Source organism: Balaenoptera ricei, chromosome 5 (genome assembly GCF_028023285.1).
Source record: "Balaenoptera ricei isolate mBalRic1 chromosome 5, mBalRic1.hap2, whole genome shotgun sequence".
In the NCBI taxonomy this organism is placed as follows: Eukaryota; Metazoa; Chordata; class Mammalia; order Artiodactyla; family Balaenopteridae; genus Balaenoptera; species Balaenoptera ricei.
In genome coordinates this window covers 54,116,348-54,134,889 of record NC_082643.1, presented here as the reverse complement: position 1 = coordinate 54,134,889, position 18,542 = coordinate 54,116,348, and the positions used below count along the sequence as shown (strand labels likewise).

At 35.3% G+C, this 18,542-nt stretch overlaps 1 protein-coding gene across 1 annotated transcript in view; it reads right to left on the bottom strand.

Moving 5' to 3' along the window:
* Positions 1-2,575: 2,575 nt before the first annotated feature.
* Positions 2,576-18,542, bottom strand: part of GC (GC vitamin D binding protein) — a 35,760-nt gene continuing 19,793 nt past the window's right edge. The window contains exons 4-12 of the mRNA XM_059924058.1: positions 17,234-17,445; positions 15,960-16,092; positions 15,565-15,659; positions 12,040-12,169; positions 10,828-11,030; positions 9,957-10,086; positions 9,424-9,521; positions 7,472-7,604; positions 2,576-2,608 (exon numbers count right to left, since the gene is read on the bottom strand). Of these exons, the coding sequence (XP_059780041.1) occupies positions 2,576-2,608; positions 7,472-7,604; positions 9,424-9,521; positions 9,957-10,086; positions 10,828-11,030; positions 12,040-12,169; positions 15,565-15,659; positions 15,960-16,092; positions 17,234-17,445 (1,167 nt within the window). The remainder of the gene's footprint in view (positions 2,609-7,471; positions 7,605-9,423; positions 9,522-9,956; positions 10,087-10,827; positions 11,031-12,039; positions 12,170-15,564; positions 15,660-15,959; positions 16,093-17,233; positions 17,446-18,542) is intronic.

Sequence of the window (18,542 nt, the reverse complement as noted above, 5' to 3'; positions counted from 1 at the left end):
AGAACTTTTAGGTTATGGCATCATTATGTCTAGACATCAAGTGCCCCAGTCCCACAGCCTTGTGAACAAGGTATAATTTGCTCTTTCAAAGCCACATAACTGCTCCAAATATAACAACCCTTTATAATTGCAGGTTGTGATTATAATAAACAGGCAGTGGGTAAAATAGAGCTTGAAACCTATGGAAGGAATATGTGAGTGATTTTTAGGGCTTCCTTCTAGCTGATCAAAATATGTTTGGGTGGCCAAACAATTGGGTGATGCAGAAATTGAAGGACTAATTAAAGGCCATAGAAAAATATTGACTAATGCGGGAGAAATGATAAAATATTTATAGAAGATAATGACTAGAACCAGAAGAATCAGTCTATTAGAAGCCTTCGTTAATCTGTCACTGAAAAAAAGTTTACCTGTTGATTTAGCTAGCATTAAATATTTCAGAAAGTTGTTAGGTTAAAAAAAAATCTCTTAATCTATCAAATTAGTGTTACCTTTCCTTAAAATACTCTCTTTTTCAATTTGTGCTCCCAGGGACTGAAAGAATATGAATATACACGAGACACCAAAAAATGCACTGAGTTCCTAGAGAATAACATAATCCGGTGAAAACAAATTCAAAGGCGAAGTTATATGGCTTTCCAAACAACACGAATTCTTATTAAGCCTAGGGATACTAGGGATACCTCAAAGGGTGGGAGGTGAGGTAATGTTGTGTATTGGGATTTTAACTCTATATAGATTATATGTGGATTGAGTTGAAGGGAGACTGAATTAATTTAAATGAGGGAAAACGATTAGTTTAGCAGCAACAGAGACCAGATACTATTTTTAACTCTAGAATATTTATACTCAAGTAACTTGGCTTTTAATTTTTTAATTGAGGTATAAGTGACATAACATATTAGTTTCAGGTGTGGCCTTTAGCCTTTTTCTCCAGAAATAGTTCAGTGAACTTACTTTCCCTTTAAGACACAATATTCATATGCAAAAGCACAAGGATATATAGGCAGGGAAACTTGTTTTAGTTTAGATTCATATTGCGGACAAAGAATGTTGCCTGCCATGCCAATAAACAGTAAATGTTGCCTGCCATCAGACACTGCAGCTGTCCTGACAGTGTGCCCTGAGGGGAATTCAGGATGGAGAAAAACAGAAAACTTTCCGTGTTCTGGATGCTGACCCTATGCATATCTAAAGCAGTCATTTCAATGACCCCAGATTCTTGCACCTTCCCATATAATAGAAAAGAACTAAAATCATTAACTTGAGTTGTCTGTTCTTTGTGATTAGCAATAATCTTTGATGTTCAACTTCACGTTTGTTTTTACAGCAAAAAAACTCCTATGTATCCTGACTCCTCCCTTACCGCCTCAGAACTATCTGAGAGGCTGTCTCCTGGGCTGTAGTCCTCAGTAAGGTCCCCGAATAAAACATAACTCACAACTTTCAGGTTGTATGTTTTTCTTCAGTCGACAGTTGTATCAGTAGTAGAAGCGGCAGCAGTAACAACTTTGCTAGTATTACTGCTACTATTTTCTAGGAATGTTATATGCATAATCATTTCACTTAATCATTGCAACAATGCTGAGAGGTAGATATTACAATTTCTTCTTACAGAAAAGGGAACTGAGCTCTAGGCAGTATAATTTAAGTTTATAAAGATAGATGGAGAGGGGATTCTAATCCAGATTGGGTGATTCCAAAAATGAGTTTCCTTGATCATCTCCATTGCAGTGCCTCTCAGAATGTTAATTTTCTTTTGCTGTTTCTAATGATTCAAATTGTTGATAGTTGGAAGCTTGAATTTCATTAGTCAAAGACTTTTGCTTCCATATCATTTTAGGAAAAGATGTCAGTAAATCAGCAAAGTTAAAATTTTACATCATTGAAAAGCTTGTTTAAGATCTGAGATAAACCAAAACCACTTTTTTAAATCATTTTTTTAAATTTCAGAAGCAATATCTTTAAAATGAATACAATTAAATCTAGAGAGAAAATATTTTTGTAGAAATGTGCACAGTTGAGGTCACCTTCAGTTTAAAGTATGGAGTTCTATCAAAATTATTTTGTACTTTTAATATCTTTATCAGGCATATTTTAATGGGTGAAAATGTAATATCTGAAAGAAGCAAGTAGTACTATTTCAACAGTGTTGCTTTAATTTGAGGAATGCCGCTTTCCTTCTGAGAATCCTGCCATGTTATCTTTAAGACTTGATGGTCTCTGTCTTCAAACTCAGTTTTTTCTATTGAATGCATTAAAATCCCTGAAATGATCTCTATACTGTCATTATCTTAGATGTGAGGTTAAGATGGATATAGTACCAGGCTGGGGATCTGAATTCTAGTCCTAAATTTGTCAGAAGTTGGTCGTATATACTTGAGTAAGCTCCTTGACTTTTCCATGTGCTTAATATCGCATCTCATAAAATAGTCTCATAAAATGACTTTAAATAATTGTTAGAATAATTTGGACAAATAGTCTCCTTCCCATTATGATTTTAAAAATACATTGTACAAAGCTGGGTTCTTTGCTGCCTGTAAAAACCGTACTTACCTAAGACAATACACATGCATCAGGACTGTAGGGTATTCATTTCAGCATCAATCTGAAATGAAAAAAATTATTTAAATCATGGAGTGTTTTGTAGACTAGTAGGTCATTTCAGAAGGTAGAACAAATTTTTTTGAACCTTGTTTAGAGGAAAGCGTTCTTGTCAAAATGCAGTTTTATATTGAACTTTTAATTGACCATCCTTCACATCCTTATTTAGTTTTACAGTGTCCCTGCTCTTGAAGAGTTTACAGTATTCCAGGAAAAAAGACAAGGAAAAAATGACAATAGTTAATAGGTGCTAATTATTGGGTGTGCACTGAATGTTAAGGCATAACACCTTGGGTGCCAGGGAAGGATTCCCAGAGGAAGTGGTGTCTAAATTGAATTCAGAATCTTAATGAAAGATTGAGCCATGTTAGAGGGTGCGAATAGGGCAATCTGGGATGAGTCATTAGGTGCAAAACCTTGAGGTAAGAGCAAGTTTAATGTACTTGAAAAATTGCAAGTAGTTCAGGAGAACCAACACAAGAGGAACAAGAAGTAATGATCAGTTTGGAGAGGAAACCAAGGGTCCAAATTCTTTGATTAAAAAAAAAAAATTGGACTTCAATTTAGAAGCAACGGAGAGCAATTAGAATGTATTAACCATTTTGTGCTTTGCAAAGGTTATTTTGACCTCAGTATAGAGATGGAATTGGGTGTGAGGCACTGGAGGAAGACTGGAGATGGGAGACCAAGGTTGTAATCCCGGCAAAAGATTGCCTAAAAGTACTGATAATGTAGAAGAAGGTATCTACTGAGAGATATTGAAGAGTTAGAATTGATAGGATTTGGAATTTAGTTGAATGTATATAGAAGTCAAGGATTCCATTTTAGACAATGTGTGAATGATGATAATATTTATACATTTCGGAAATAAGAGGGGGTTTTAAGGGAAAGACTTTGGGCATGTTGAGTTTGAATTTCTTGTGGGACAAGAGAGACCCCATGGACAGTTGGATAAAAATGTTGGTGCTGAGGGGAGAGATTCTGGCTAGAGGTAGAGATTTGAAGATTGAAGGCATGTCCATGGATGAGAACACTCAGGGAAAATGTCATGTCATGAAAAGTGAAGAAGATCAAGGAAAAACTCTGGAAAACATGGAAACTTAAGGGATAGGTAGAAGAGGAAGACAATACTGAAGAGAGTAAGAAGGGAAGAGTCAGAAGGAAAAAGATAGAATATGATAATGCAGATGACAGTTGTTTCAAGAAGAAAAATAATTGTGGGTATCAAGTGTTTTGCAGAGAAGGCTGGTAAGATAAGGACTGAAAAATATTAGATTTAGCAAGAAGATTTCAGTGTGACTTTGCCATTAGTGGTATGGTAGCATCAGAAGCCGTACTGCAAAAGGTAGAGGAATTAATAAGAGGTGTAAGGAATGAGAGTATATACTGTTCAAGAATCTTGGCTCTAAGGGAAGGAGAAAAGTAGCTAAGGAGTAGTGTCTAAAGTATCTTAGTTTTTTAAGATCAGGAGATAAGTAACTTTAAATTAGAATCATTAAAAAGGTATTGTTGAAACAAAAGAGTGTAACTAATGAAAGAAGCTTCCAAGGAAGTGGGATGAATGGAATTCAGAGTGATACTACTGACCTGGTATCATGTTTGCTATTTTAACAATAATTTTGGATTTTCAGTCAGTAATTAATAGTTTTCCGGTATCAGTAATTTGCCTTTGTCATTATTAGCTAAATTAGGGCTGAATTCTGACAATGACATGGAGTGACAGTAACGGACTCATGAAATAAACTTATGATATTCCGTATATAATCTCTGTATATCTCACTCAACCCATGTGTAAAAGGGGAATTAAAATGTTACCTAACATTTAGAATTGTTTTAGATCATTCTCTAAATACATGTAAAGCTATTAATATTCTGCTTAACAAATAGAAATGGTTTAATAATTGCTAGCTATGACACTGAGGATTATAAAATCTACTTATACTGAGAGATGTAACAATTTTTCCTGAAGTATGGGAAAGAAGACAAGGGGAGGGAGAGAGGGAGGTGAAGGGGATGAGAGAGGAAGAGTCGGTCTCCTCTTTGCCCAGCTTCTCTTGGCTATTTGCATTTGACTGTCTTCGAAATTTTAATGATCAACTCCAGCACATAACAGTGGCTTTCTGAAAACTTTGGGAAATCTGTTGGGACATCTTAGGGATAGCATAGTAATGAGTTTTCAGAAGAATGAACAGGGATGCCTTGCCTGAATGATGGAGAGAAATAAAAATCAAGTCTAATTTTGCAGTTGTAAGTTTTTCTACAGTCAGTGGGCCTCTATGGAAAATAAAAATGGACCAGTTCTGAGTGCCATGGTAGAACCAAAAGAAAATTACACTGATGGTTCTGTTTCCTGATCATTTAAAGGTCAGGGTGAGGGTAGGTAGGGGTAGATGACCACATAATGAAACACTGATTTAGTATGGTTCAGAGGCCCCTTCTGCCACTCTTCTAGCAACTGTGCCAAGTATATTTAGAATGGCAGACAGAAATGGATCCCTGGATATAAATTACTTGGAGTGAATGTAGTAGATGGGCACTACTTATAAGGAAAACTGTCAAGCATTTGGACAAGGAGATTAAATGATAAATTTAATGATAAATTATAATCCAAATTATAGGGTAAATGGGACAAATATTTACACTAAGCATTGAGAATTAAAGTGAATGCTGTTCTAGCAGATTGAAGTCAGAAAGCAGAGGTGAGCACACCTACCTCACAATGAGATTAATGTAGAAAGACAATCAAAAAGGCTAACAAACACCAGAGGGTCTAACGTCCGAGGGCTCTAAATAATCAAATGTTCATGAGTATCTCAACTCCATTCCTCTCACTGTTCTTTAGCAATTACGGAAAGTCTGGCTAGTCAGAAGCAGCACTGCTATAAATTTACTGGTCAGAAGCAGCACTGCTATAAATTTACTGGTTATAAAGCAAGAAAATAGAACATTACAAAACTGCCTTCTCATCATGGTTGTTGAAAATAAAGTTTTAAAATGGCAATGTGTTATAATGAAAAATATAGTGAAAAGCAGATTAAAGACATGAAAAGCAAGAGGCTTGAAGGAAGCATGTGCTTCGTGCATAAAGCTCAGTTTGTCTCGGATGAGGTCAAAAAGAAAAGTGTGTAGCTGGATGAACAGATGATGGGACTAGAGACGGGTTACAGACGTGGTATTTTTGACAATATAAGAAAAGGATTTAGGCTTTTTTTTTCTTGATGACTGCATGAGGCCGTCAGAGCAAATTCTGCTGATAGAAAACACCTTTTAGGTAAGGTGACTTTTTTTTTTTTTTTTTTTTTCCCCCCTTCTGGAAAAGGCAGCCTAAGCAGCTATTTATATTACCCAAAGCCAGTTGGTAGTCCAGGAAGGAACTGTTCGATTTAGTTGCCTTATGCTAAATGTTTTAATGCCGATAATGACCAAAATATCCTAATACTCCAACTCTTTCAGTTTTTGTTTAGAATCTTACTTGTTTTGAATTTTAATGAAAGGTGAACATGATATATTTCTCAGCAGAATTTAAAGAACAGGCTTTTATTGTACTGTACCCTTTTCATCTGGAATTCTGACTTTACAAATTATTACAAACAAGGTTGGCAAATAGGTTTGGGATTGGAGTGTATACATGGAAATTGGAGGAGAAATCAGAATCTTCAAGGGTATAGAGAAGAAAGACAAACAACATGATGTAGCTCGATTTGTTAATTTAAGGCTTTGTTTGGCAGTATACGATGAAAACCAAAACTTCACTAAAACGTTCAGAGAATTGGTACGTATAACCCAAAACTTAAAAGAACAAAAACAAAGGCACAAACAGCTTTTCCCAGTCTAACTTTCCAAAAACCACTTCAAATATAAAAGAGCCTCTACTGAGAAGAGAGAAAGACATTTTCTAGTTGGTAGAGAAAGCCAGACTAGACTCAGTAGAAATTATGAGGGGAATATCATGGTTTAGTTTATAGAAAAATGTTCTCATAAATGAAGCTACTGGGCAGTGAAATAGTCTACCTCTAGGAGAAAATAACTTGACTGTATTTAAATGGAAGCTGAATGACCTGTGGAAGGGATTAACTGAGTAAAAGATTACACTAAATGAGCTTCAAGGTTTTCTTCTGACACATAAACTTTTGTGATTTTTATTAAGTTCTTGGATATTATCAAATGTGCTCTAATAGAATAGTAATAGAAATAGAATAGAAAAATAATAGAATAATAAAATGAAACCAGGCTTTGTTGCTTTCATGGTTTAAATGAACAAAATTTCATGTAAGTTCTTGAAAAAATTCTTTAACTTATAGAAAAGGACTTCTGATTGGCATTAAATCACTGGCCTAAGTAGTATTAACTTTTACACTGTAGTTAAATTATTTTTATGTAAAGGCAAAAATGATGGGTCCAAAATAGATCATAAATGTTTCCTTCCCAATAGACAACAAAACCAACAATAGTTAAATCCGGCCAAAAGGGATACAACTTAATAACATGAACTTTAGAAAGAGGTGAGCAAAGGAAGATACTGTTTTGGTATGGCATAGAGTTGTTTTAACCCTGCCTCTATATTCCAGAAATAGAATGCGTGAGACATCAAAATTCTTGGAATTGTCACTAATACCTCCAAATTAGCTGTAAAGTGAAATGGAGTGCTCTCTTTACCTTTTTTGACTATTCTAATATAGCATTCTGAAATGACTGCTGGAGAATAATGGGTCAAATGGAGGATATAAACAAATGGATTACTGCATCTGAAAAGGCCAACAAAACATTTCCCCATGAATAGGACAGGCAATCAATAACAAATGAGTAAATCTTACTATATAAGTTCTTAATACTATGCAGTGATAAGTGGAGGGTTAAATTTTCTTACCTCTGAATTGCAGTAGAGAGGAGGTGAGTTTATAGAACAACACTTGGAGGCAAAGTCTGAGCGCTTGGCAACCAGCTCTTCGAGTTCTGTCTCTGTGGCATCAGGCAGTTTTCCTCTTAGCCTCTCTGCCAGTCTGAAAGGCCAATTTTATGTAAAGTTTTACTAGATGTGTTTTATAAACATGTCTAGTGCAAAATGATAGCCACTTCAGATCTTTAGCAACAAAAAAGGAAAATATAGTTGCCCTTCTTAAGAAAACTTAATATCTGTGGAATGATTTTTAGTGCCTCAATTTGAGATTAGAAAGTGAAACCTGTCTCTTTAGATCATGAAAGTAAACATACAAACTGTTGCTGAATTTGAATTCCCGCCTTTCCCCTTTCATTCGCTCAGTTGCATCAATCAGCATGGATGACTTCCTCCTCCACTCTCCCTGACCTTTCATCTTCTCTCAAGTTCTAGATTTCAAACTCCTCAAAGAATACTTCCCTTACAGGACTTTGTCACCTTCATGTATTCTCCCTCATTTTATGTAATTTTCCCTTCAGTTTGCCTACTTCTTAACTACCTATGCTAGAAAACACAAGAAAGGTTAGAAACTTTGGCTCTTGTTTTTAGCTCTACTATTAACTATCTCCCTTTCAAGACGGTGCTAGGATCTGAATTCTCTTGATTCTCTCCCAGTTTGATTGGTCTATGATCTTGGTAACTCTCTACCCTCATAATGGTTTATGACTCAGCCTGGTTTACGACTTTCTCCAAGAAATACTTGCCAGCCCAGTCAGTAGTGGGATTGGGAAGTAGTAGAGACCCAAGTTTATCTGGAGTTGGGATTAGTAAAATGGATACAGGGAAAGTCCAAGAGGGTGAGGGGGATAGCCTGCTTATAAAACATTATTGAAAAGAGTTGGTCCCAGCTGGGAGGGAAAGCAAGTCAGACCAGAAGGAACTCACAGGATAGGGAGAAAAAGGGCACGTATGGGATTGTAAATACCTAGACTCAATCGTTTCAATCTTCTCTACTTTCAAAACTCAAAATGTCAATTTTACCGCATTAACATTTTTAATGTATTGAGATTATATAAATTATTACTCAGTTGTCCCATGTAATCCTGGAGTTCAAAACTGTTGGCAGAGAACTTAATCTTGCATTATCTGTAACATTCTATAACGCCTCCATAATCTATTAATTATGTAATTTCCTGATAACTGGGAAATAACTATTTTGAACTTAAGGATTTCACAGCTTTTTTTCTTTTAGAGCTTTGTTAAGGTAGACTTCATGGGGGTCACTGAAGAAGGTGTCATCCTTTTGGGATTCTTTATAAAGGTCCTTTTGTGGGGTTGTATTTGTGCTTACTTGATCTGTGTTGTTCAAAATGATTGGAAATGAATCTAAGAAATTAATTAAGTTGAGAATGACATGATCTTCTCAACAGAGATTTTCCAGGAAACCAGTAAAACTTTTCATTATTATGGCCTATTATTTTAGTGTTAACACTTATTTATAAAGGAATGCCTTCCTTTTTTTTTTTTTTTTATAAAGAGTTTCGCTTAATTTTTATTTATTTATTTTTGGCTGTGTTGGGTCTTCGTTTCTGTGCGAGGGCTTTCTCTAGTTGTGGCAAGCGGGGGCCACTCTTCATCGCGGTGCGCAGGCCTCTCACTATCGCGGCCTCTCTTGTTGCGGAGCACAGGCTCCAGACGCGCAGGCTCAGTAGTTGTGGCTCATGGGCCCAGCTGCTCCGCGGCATGTGGGATCTTCCCAGACCAGGGCTCGAACCCGCGTCCCCTGCATTGGCAGGCAGATTCTCAACCACTGCGCCACCAGGGAAGCCCATGCCTTCCTTTTTGACTTAGCACATCTAAAGTCTTCAACTCTGCTTCAAATAGCAGTACTGGGCTACTATTATCGATAAATTTGGAGGAATCAGCCAGAACAAGTCCCTTACTTTTTCTTGTACTCAGTAAATGTGTTTTCTGAATAATCGGCACACAGTTCTTGTCCCTTTTCAATGAAAGAAGATAGGTCTCTCGTCAATTGAGGGCCCTGTAAGAAAACAATTATTTGTCTTGAAACACTGTTCAGGGAGATGTGAAATCAGAACTCCATGCAATGTATCAAGATGAGTGTTTATTATCTCTATCAGATATTGGCTAACATTTTCTACATAAGACCAGATTGTAAATATTTTAAGCTTTGTAAGTCCTATACAGTCTCTGCTGTACCTACCAACTGCCACCATGGCAAAAAAGCAGCCATAACAATAAGTAGAGCTATATACCAATGAAACTTTATGAACACTGATGTTGGAGTCTTATATAATAAATTTTCATGTATAATGAAATATTATTTTTAGGGCATTTTAAAATGTAAGACCATTCTTAGATCACAGACACCAGGCCAGATTTGCCCTATGAGCTGCAGTTTGCCAACCCTTGATCTCTATAGCAAAGTTGATAAAGAAACGGTAGCACATTGTACCTTAGCATTGAAACAGGCAGTAGAGTCTTCAGAGTGGCAGCATTCATCAAGGCTTTTCAGGGTTGGCTCAAGTATTTTACTGAGGAATACTTCTGGAATATGAGTCTTCCTACTTAGGTCAAACGTATACCTGGCATGAAAGAGAAAGGAGATAACACTCTTTAACATGGGTAGATTTGTGTAGGCATGTCATGTTTTGAAATTTGACATCTATTAAGGCAGAATACCTGCCTTCTTAATTAAAAATAAGATTTAATTAAAATTGACTCCAAATCAACAGGTTTGAAGTTAAAATCAATATTCTCATTTGAATGCAAATTATTAACAGTTGCTTTGAAGCTATTGTAACTAGTTAATTTAACTCAAGTAAAATGCTGTATGTACTACATATAAATTTGTTTATGTATTTATATATAAACAGATCTACTTCAAATGCCTATGGAACTGTCCTTTATGCAACTATAATACAATGAACCCTATATAAAGCATCAAGTGCGTAACTTAGGTAGCTTTTCTGTGAAAGTAGTTTGTGTAAATTCTTCCATTGTCTCATCCCATTGTTTATGCATTTATGAAAACAATGAGTACTTAGACAAATATAAATTAGTTTCAATCCAAATTCAGTCTAAATCCTGCTCTCTAATACTGGTAATTGATTTTGGGGCCTGTTGACTTAATTAAGAAATATTTTTACACCTCAAGTATGCACGTACTCATAGTTCATGCAACTCAGTCTACGCAACCAATGGTTTATTTTAGTTTTTAACTGGAGGAAAACAGATAAAGGCTTACCATTTCTTCCCATTTTAATTTCTTTGTCACTTAATGCTAGTGAATATCAATACTGTCAAATTAGATCAACCCTACTTACTGATCCAGGACTTTGGTGTTCCCTTTATCACACACATCTTTGTTTGTGGGCAACTTGACATCTGGCAGGTCGGGGTTTTGGGCAGCTGGCATGAAGTAAGTGCACACAAAAATGTCCATGGGTGTTTTTTCTTGACAACAGTCCTTAAACTTAGAATTCTTTGTGGATAAGTTGTCACAGATTTTTACTGTGTATTCAGGCAGCTACAAAAGCAATTGTGAGTTTGTGCATTGTTAGTTTCCTAGTTAGTCTAATTAAAAATAAGGAAGGCTTACAAAAGTCAGTGTGAATGCTCTTTCAAGGTACATTGGTAAGACATTTGCAGAGGGTAACTTGTCAATGTGTACTAAGAGCCTTAAAGTATACAATCTGATTTCCACGAATTTACTCTCAGAAAATAATTATGGGTGAAGGGACGATTTAGCTATAAGGCTATTAAGGGCAGCATTGCTTAACATATTAAACTGAAACAAGCTAAATCCAATAAAAGGGGACTGGTTAAATAAAAAGATGGCATATCTAGGTAGATAAATGCAGCATATGCAATACATACATAGAGTCCCACTTAACCATTATAAGTCAGGTTATAGAGAAACACCTATAGACACAGACAGGTATCCTTAATGAAAAAAGGCCAGGTAACAATCTATTTCTAAAGAGGTCCACAGACACCTAGTGACTTTTATTTAAGTAACAGTTCAAATTTATATCTACTTGAAAGGATTATATAAATGAAAGGTGAGAAATTTGGATGACTATCAAATTTTAATAGACATAACAAAAACATTAGACACTTTTAATAATGGTTGTAGTGTTGTCTAATAGAACAGATGATGAATGATGAAAAATAATTTCTATCTGTACTGTGCCATACTGAGCATTTGAAAAGTGGCTAGTGTTACCAAAGTTGAAGTTTAATTTAAACTTAACTATATATGACTAGTAGATCTGCATTGGGCTCTGTAGGTAGAGTAAGGTCTTGGGAATCAGAATCTTGTCCTTGTGTGTGGACTTTGCCACTTGCTAGTTGTATGACTTCAAAGTATTAATCCTTGCTAATCTTCTGTTTCCTCATCTGTAAAATTGAGTTAACAATATATTTAAATTTCATAGGATACATATGAGGATTCATTGAGATGATGCATGTAGAAAGCTGCTTAGGAGAACGCCTGCCACTCAGTATGTGGCTCGTGATGATGACGATTTTCTTACCTCCTTAGCCATGCAGTCCTCAGAGGCAGACTCACAGCACTTGGAGACGATTGTAGTAATACCTTCAGCCAGCGGCAAAACATCTTCCAGATTCGCAGTAGGCACTTTCTGGGCAAATTTTATGAGATGGCTAAACAGTTAAAAATGAATTAGTAGTTTACCCATATTCTCAGTTTTTTTGGTTTCATTATGAACACAGAGTCGGGAGGAGTATTAGCATAGTTTTAATTCCTCAACAGCTGCGTAGAGCACAACTGCTATGTGATGGATCCTTTGTGCAGAAGTCACTATTCAAAATTCAGTCATCCCCAATGGATCTTTTCATATTTTCAGTACTGATATAGAGCTTCTCTTCTGGCCAGATCTACGTAGTTGAAGCATGCCTTTAAAATGTTAGATCTAACGTATAGCTGATTCACTTTGTTATACAGCAGAAACTAACACAACATTGTAAAGCAATTATACTCCAATAAAGATGTTAAAAAAAAAAATAGTTGTGATAAAAAAAATGTTAAATCTAAAATGGCAATAAAGAAAGCACTAATGTCTATTCATGAGGCCAGCATTGTGTTTTTGTGACCCCTTACAGTCTTTAAAAATTTTCATAAGTTCATTTAGAAACTACAGATAAAAGAAATAATGAAGACCTATAGCCCTAGACCACAGAGTTAATAAATGTTGATGTTTTCGTGTATTACCCTGAAGTATTTTATAAGGCTTACAAGGTATTTTTTAAGTGTTTATGCTCTGCTATACCATTCACCTATTTTCCTTTTTCACTTAATATATCAGGAATAGGTTCTATATCATTCTTTTTAAATTGCGGCAAAAAACATAAAATTGGCCATCTTAACCATTTTTAAGTGTATAGTTCAGTAATGTTACGTATATTTACTTTTATATAACAGATCTCTAGAAATTTATCTTGCAAAATTAAAACTCGATACCCATAAATACTGCCCCCTCCCCACTGATCCACCCTCAGCCTTTGGTGAGCTTCTACCTTTTTGCTTTCTTTTTCTATGACTTTTATTACTTTAGATATTCTATATGAGTGAAATCATACAGTACTTGTCCCTTTGTGACTGCTTATTTTGCTTAGCCTAATGTCCTCAATGTTCATCCATGTCGTAGCATGTGACAGGAATTTTTTTAAGACTCTATAATATGTAATATAGGTATGTATTGTATGTATGTATCACACTTTATCCATTCATCTGTCAGTGGACATTTGGGTTGCTTCTACCTCTTGACTATTGTGAATAATGCTGCAATTAACATGGGTGTGCAAATATATCCTTGAGGTTCTGCTTTGAATTTCCCTGGATATATATGCAGAAGTGAGATTGCTGGATCATATGGTGACTCTATTTTTAAATTTTTGAGAAACCTTCATACTATCTTTCACAATGGCTGTACCATTTTGCATTCCCATCAGCAGTGCACAAGGATTCCAATTTCTCCATATCCTTGCCAACACTCATTTTCTGTTCTTTTGGTAGTGGTCATCCTAATAGGTGTGAGATGATATCTCATTGTGGCTTTGATTTGTATTTCTCTTATGATTAGTGATGTTGAATATCTTTCCACTTACATATCTCTTGTTGAATCATCTATTCAATTATTTTTAATCAAGTTATTTTTTTGTTGAGCTGTAGAAGTTCCTTACGCATTCTAGATATTAAACCCTTATTAGATAGATGACTTGCAAATATTTTCTCCCATCCCATAGATTGCCTTTTCACTTGGTTTTTTCCTTTAAAGTGCAGTAGTTTAAGCTTGATGTAGTGCTATATATCTATTTTTGCTGTGACCTATGCTTTGGTGTCATTTCCAAGAAATTGCCAAATCCAATGTCCTGAGGTTTTTTCCCTATGTTTTCTTCTAGGAGTTTTATAGATTTAGATCTTTAATCCATTTTGAATTAATTTTAATATATGGTGTAAGGTAAGGGTTCAACTTCATTCTTTTGCAAGTGCAAATCCAATTTTTCCAGCACCATTTGTTGAAGAGACTTTTTTTCTCAATCGTGTAGTTTTGGCACCCTTGTGGAAAATCATTTGGCCATATATATTAGGGTTTCTACGTGAGCTCTCTATTCTTTTCCACTGGTCTCTCTATATCTTGTTATGCCCGTACCACAGTGTCTTTATTACTGTTGCTTTGTAATATGTTTTGAAATCAAAGTGTGAGACCTCCAACTTTGTTGTTCTTTTTCAAGATTGTTTTGGCTATAAGGAGTCCCTTGATATTCCATATGAATTTTAGGGTGATTTTTTTTTTTTTTTTTTTTGCTGAAACAGAAAAAAAATGCCATTGGGATATTGATAGATTACATTGAATCTGTAGATTGCTTTGGATAGTATGGATATTTTTACAACATTGATTCTTCCAATCCATAAGCATGAAATGTCTTTCTATTTGTAGTTTTGATTTCTTTTAGCAACACTTTGTTTTCATTAAATATTCTTTTAAAATATAATTATAACAAACTGGCATTCTCTCATAAATGGATATATCATGATTGATTTAAATATGCTCTATTAGGAAATATCTAAGTTTTTCATATTTTAAAAAAAAATGTGGCAGCAATGTTTTTAGCTAAATCTTTGTCCACACTCAGTTCCTTGGAGTAAATTCCTAGACACTAATGCAAGTATAAATTTATGATTAAGACATATATGTATATTGTTATAGGGGGTTTTATACTATGAATTCCTATGCTCTGCATGCCAAATACTCTAAATGCAAGGAAAACTAAAGGGAAGTTTTAGAGAAGATGCCATTTAGTATTTCAGTAGTTCTAATGGAAGATTATTTTTAAAGGACTCATGAAAGTAGTTTCTATGCCCTTTGGGGGAACCTTAAGATCTGGTGCCAGCATGAATTCTTTCATTACCATTAGAGGAAAAAACTTGTGGATCAGAGTAAAAGGAATTAAAGAGACTCTAAATACTGAAGATATAAAGCTGGCAAATCTAGATGTCTGAGGAGTTGAGAGATGTGTAAACATAGAAACTGTCAAAATTGTGAAATTAACAATAGCCATACAAAAATCAAAGTGAAGCTTATAAACTAAGTAATTAGAATAAATTCATGAAGCTTACGAGATGTACACTATAGAGCACAAAGCTTCATATAACAAGAATTCAGGAAGTTTTTTCCCAAGAAAAACATGGGCAAAGCAAGTAACAGGTGATGAATAAAAACGATTGTTTTTGCTCGTGTGTTTGTAATACATGCTAATATGAATATTGAGATAATTTCTAGTGGTCTACCAGTCTTCCCATGTGAATATATGGAAAAGGTTGATTAAAATCAAATTATGTTTTAGAAAAGTTTTGTTCCTTATTCATATTTTGTGTAGAGAAAAGAAAAAATAACTGGGCCCTATTTGAGGATTATTGGAGCATAACACTATGGTTTATATCTTCTATTACAAACATTTTCTTAGAGAATCCTAATATTATGGATCAATAGTGCAGAAACAAACAGCTACACATGCTGATGGTGCTAAATCTTTACCTGAGCCTTGATTTCTCCTTCCCATAAGCAGAGTATTGTGAACAGATTCTATTTGACATTGTGGTGAGAAGTGATAAATGTTTAAGCTGAAGTCTCTAGAAAATAAATGAGAGAATGTCATTAGATGGTCAGGATCCATTGAAAGCAGTGTGCAGAAATGGCCAAAAAGAGACCATTTGGACTCCTTTTGATGACTAGAAAACTGAATTCTGACCAACGGAACTTTTTCCACAGAGGTGGTTGTGTGTTTTTTCCAATTAACAAAATACAAAAGAGGCATTTTAAAAACGTTTACGGATTCCAGAATCGGAATCTTTCTAACGTTATTTGAAAGGAACGGTATTAATAGAAGAAGAAGAAAAAAGAACATAACTATGTAACAAAATGACACTTACCTCTTTCAAAAAGCAGACTGTTGGGTTTGGTGAGGTACAGCATGACCCTACCATGGAGAGAGAACTCTTGGTGTAACTGACTAATAGTGTCAAAGGAGCTTGTCCATAATTAATGGAATATTCATACATAAATCTGTGGGGGGAAAAATAGGATTGGTCAAAACATTTGTGGGAAACAATCTTTTTCAGAAGTATTTTGATGGAAAAAGGGTGCGTGTTAGTTGATAGTTATAATATCTAAAAAGCACTAGGGATTTAGAGAAAGGGTTATAATACTAGTCACTTTTAATCAATATCTTCATTTAAAAAAATCTTTTCTAAATTTCCACGTAGATTACTTGGGAGGGGTCATTTGTCCCTTTATTCCTTTAGCATCTGCCATATGCATGGCCTATGGTAGCTGCTTATTAACGTTGGTGGAAAAAATTGAAATGAAGGTAATGGAATTATCTTTCATTATCTGTTTATTCTAGACAATTGCTATGTATAGGCTTGTTTGTTGAAATTATTTTAATTTTTGTGAGCATAAGCCATTAAGTGTCTAAAGAGACTGAGATCTTAGGCAAAATCCTCCCTGAATTTACAGGGATGGGCAAGCCAACCAACTTTTATGAAATCATGACCTTGATTTCATACTTCTAAAGCCAGTTTGAATGATGTTGCTTTTGACTTCTGTGTGTGTATATATATTTTTTCTATTATCATAATTTTTTTCCAACTTTATGATCTTCTGAGAGTAAAGAATCAATATATAATCGGCTCTTCATGAATGTTAAACAATAAGGTGAAAGTATTATGTCCACTAATGTGGTACAACAAGTGTCATGTTCACAAGTGTTTCTGGGAATGTACTGTAAGAATGAAAAAAAGCTGTTTATTTCTTATGCTCTACTGGAAATTAAATACTTGTGCACAGCAATAAAATTCTATCAGATGGAGTATGCAAGGATCCCTAACGTAAGAGGAATCGCAATAGCTGCTGTCAAATATTTGAACATGTCATGTGGACAGGGGATCCAAGTGAGTCTGCTTCAGATACTAGAACTAGGATGAGAGAGGGTAGGCGTTTGGGAAAGTTGACTTCATCTCCATCTGAGAAAGCTATTTGTAATAGGCACTGACAGAGATGGGATGTTGTGGGTGACAGTCAAGTTTTTGTTGTTGGTAATTGTCCGGGTTGCAGTATAAGAGGTGTTTATATAGAATAGGGGGTTAGGTTAGACATGTATGTTATTTTATGCCCTGACGTTTTACATATGATGAAAGCAGCTTACTGATCAGCAAAGCCCTTGGGATCTTTCCTGAATGCCTCACAGATCTCATCATTCGTTGGCTCTACATAGGTAGGAAATTCTTGTGGCTGGTGCTTCAGGGCAGCCATACAGAGTTTCTTTTCAAGGCCCTCTTTGGTGCAGCACTCGGGAGTTCCTGGGTGCACTGGGAATGGAGAGTCACTTTCACAGGACTTAGCAGACAATGCTGAAGTCTAGAATGAGAAAAGAAAAGTAAACTCACATATGTGCAAGTTTCCAGGCTTATAGTTCTCCATTTAGTATAACATCTTAGTCTTAAATTTGAAAATTCTCATTAGTAACAAACTGGCCATGACAAGCTGCATTATTCCAGTTATAGGCTAGTACACGGTCTTATGTTAAGACTCAGAGTAGTACCAAAAGAGAACCTTCATTAACAAGTGAACTGTATGTGATTGCAGCTGTTAGAGGTTTGATCCTCTAGTTCAGTGTTTATCCACAGGGATATTAACATCTCTAAGGATGAGGGAGGTCATTTGAAAAAGCTCCATTGATCCTGATGTGATCTCCCATCTGTATTCTCTTCTAAATACCGCTAAGAATGGGGACCTCCCTCTTCCCTCCTCCCCTCCCTTTGTTAAATGAACAGGCTCTTAATCCTTGACTGCTTTCGTCTTCAACATTGATTTGCATTCTCCTACTCAGTGGTTCTTGAGCCTGCTTTTGCATCACTGTATAAAAATAAGAAATGCCTGGGCTGCATAACACAGAAATTCTGATTCAGTAGGTCAAAGATGAGGCCTGAGGGTCTGTTTTTTTCCCAAAGTCCCAAAGTTTATTCTCCTGTGCATCATGGGTTGAAGCACTGGTACAATTTAATTTACTGCCTCAACAGTGGTACATAGATACGTGTGGGCAGACTAAGCCCATGGTAAGAGTACCACCAAAGCAGTTGTAGCAACAAAATGTTCTTTTTGGAAAGAATTTGATATCTGGAATAAAAATGTGGAATAGAAATAGTCCCATGGAAATAGAAATAAGCCCATGGAAAAAATTGGGGATTTACATGGGAAAAAGATTTTGACATCTTTACAATTATTTTATAAGATATCTTTTGAAGGTAAAACTTCTAAAGATCTTTCCTATCGATGAAGGAAAGCAACATGATGAATCATTTATGTAAACCAAAAAGTAAACAGTGAAACTTTTCCCATTTCTTTCCCTGGCAACTTTCCTATTTTTCCTTTTTTATTACCTCCTTTCAAATAAAAAAACAAAGTTTACAAAGAAAGTAACATATTTGTAGAAAAAAAAATTGCTTTGTACAGCA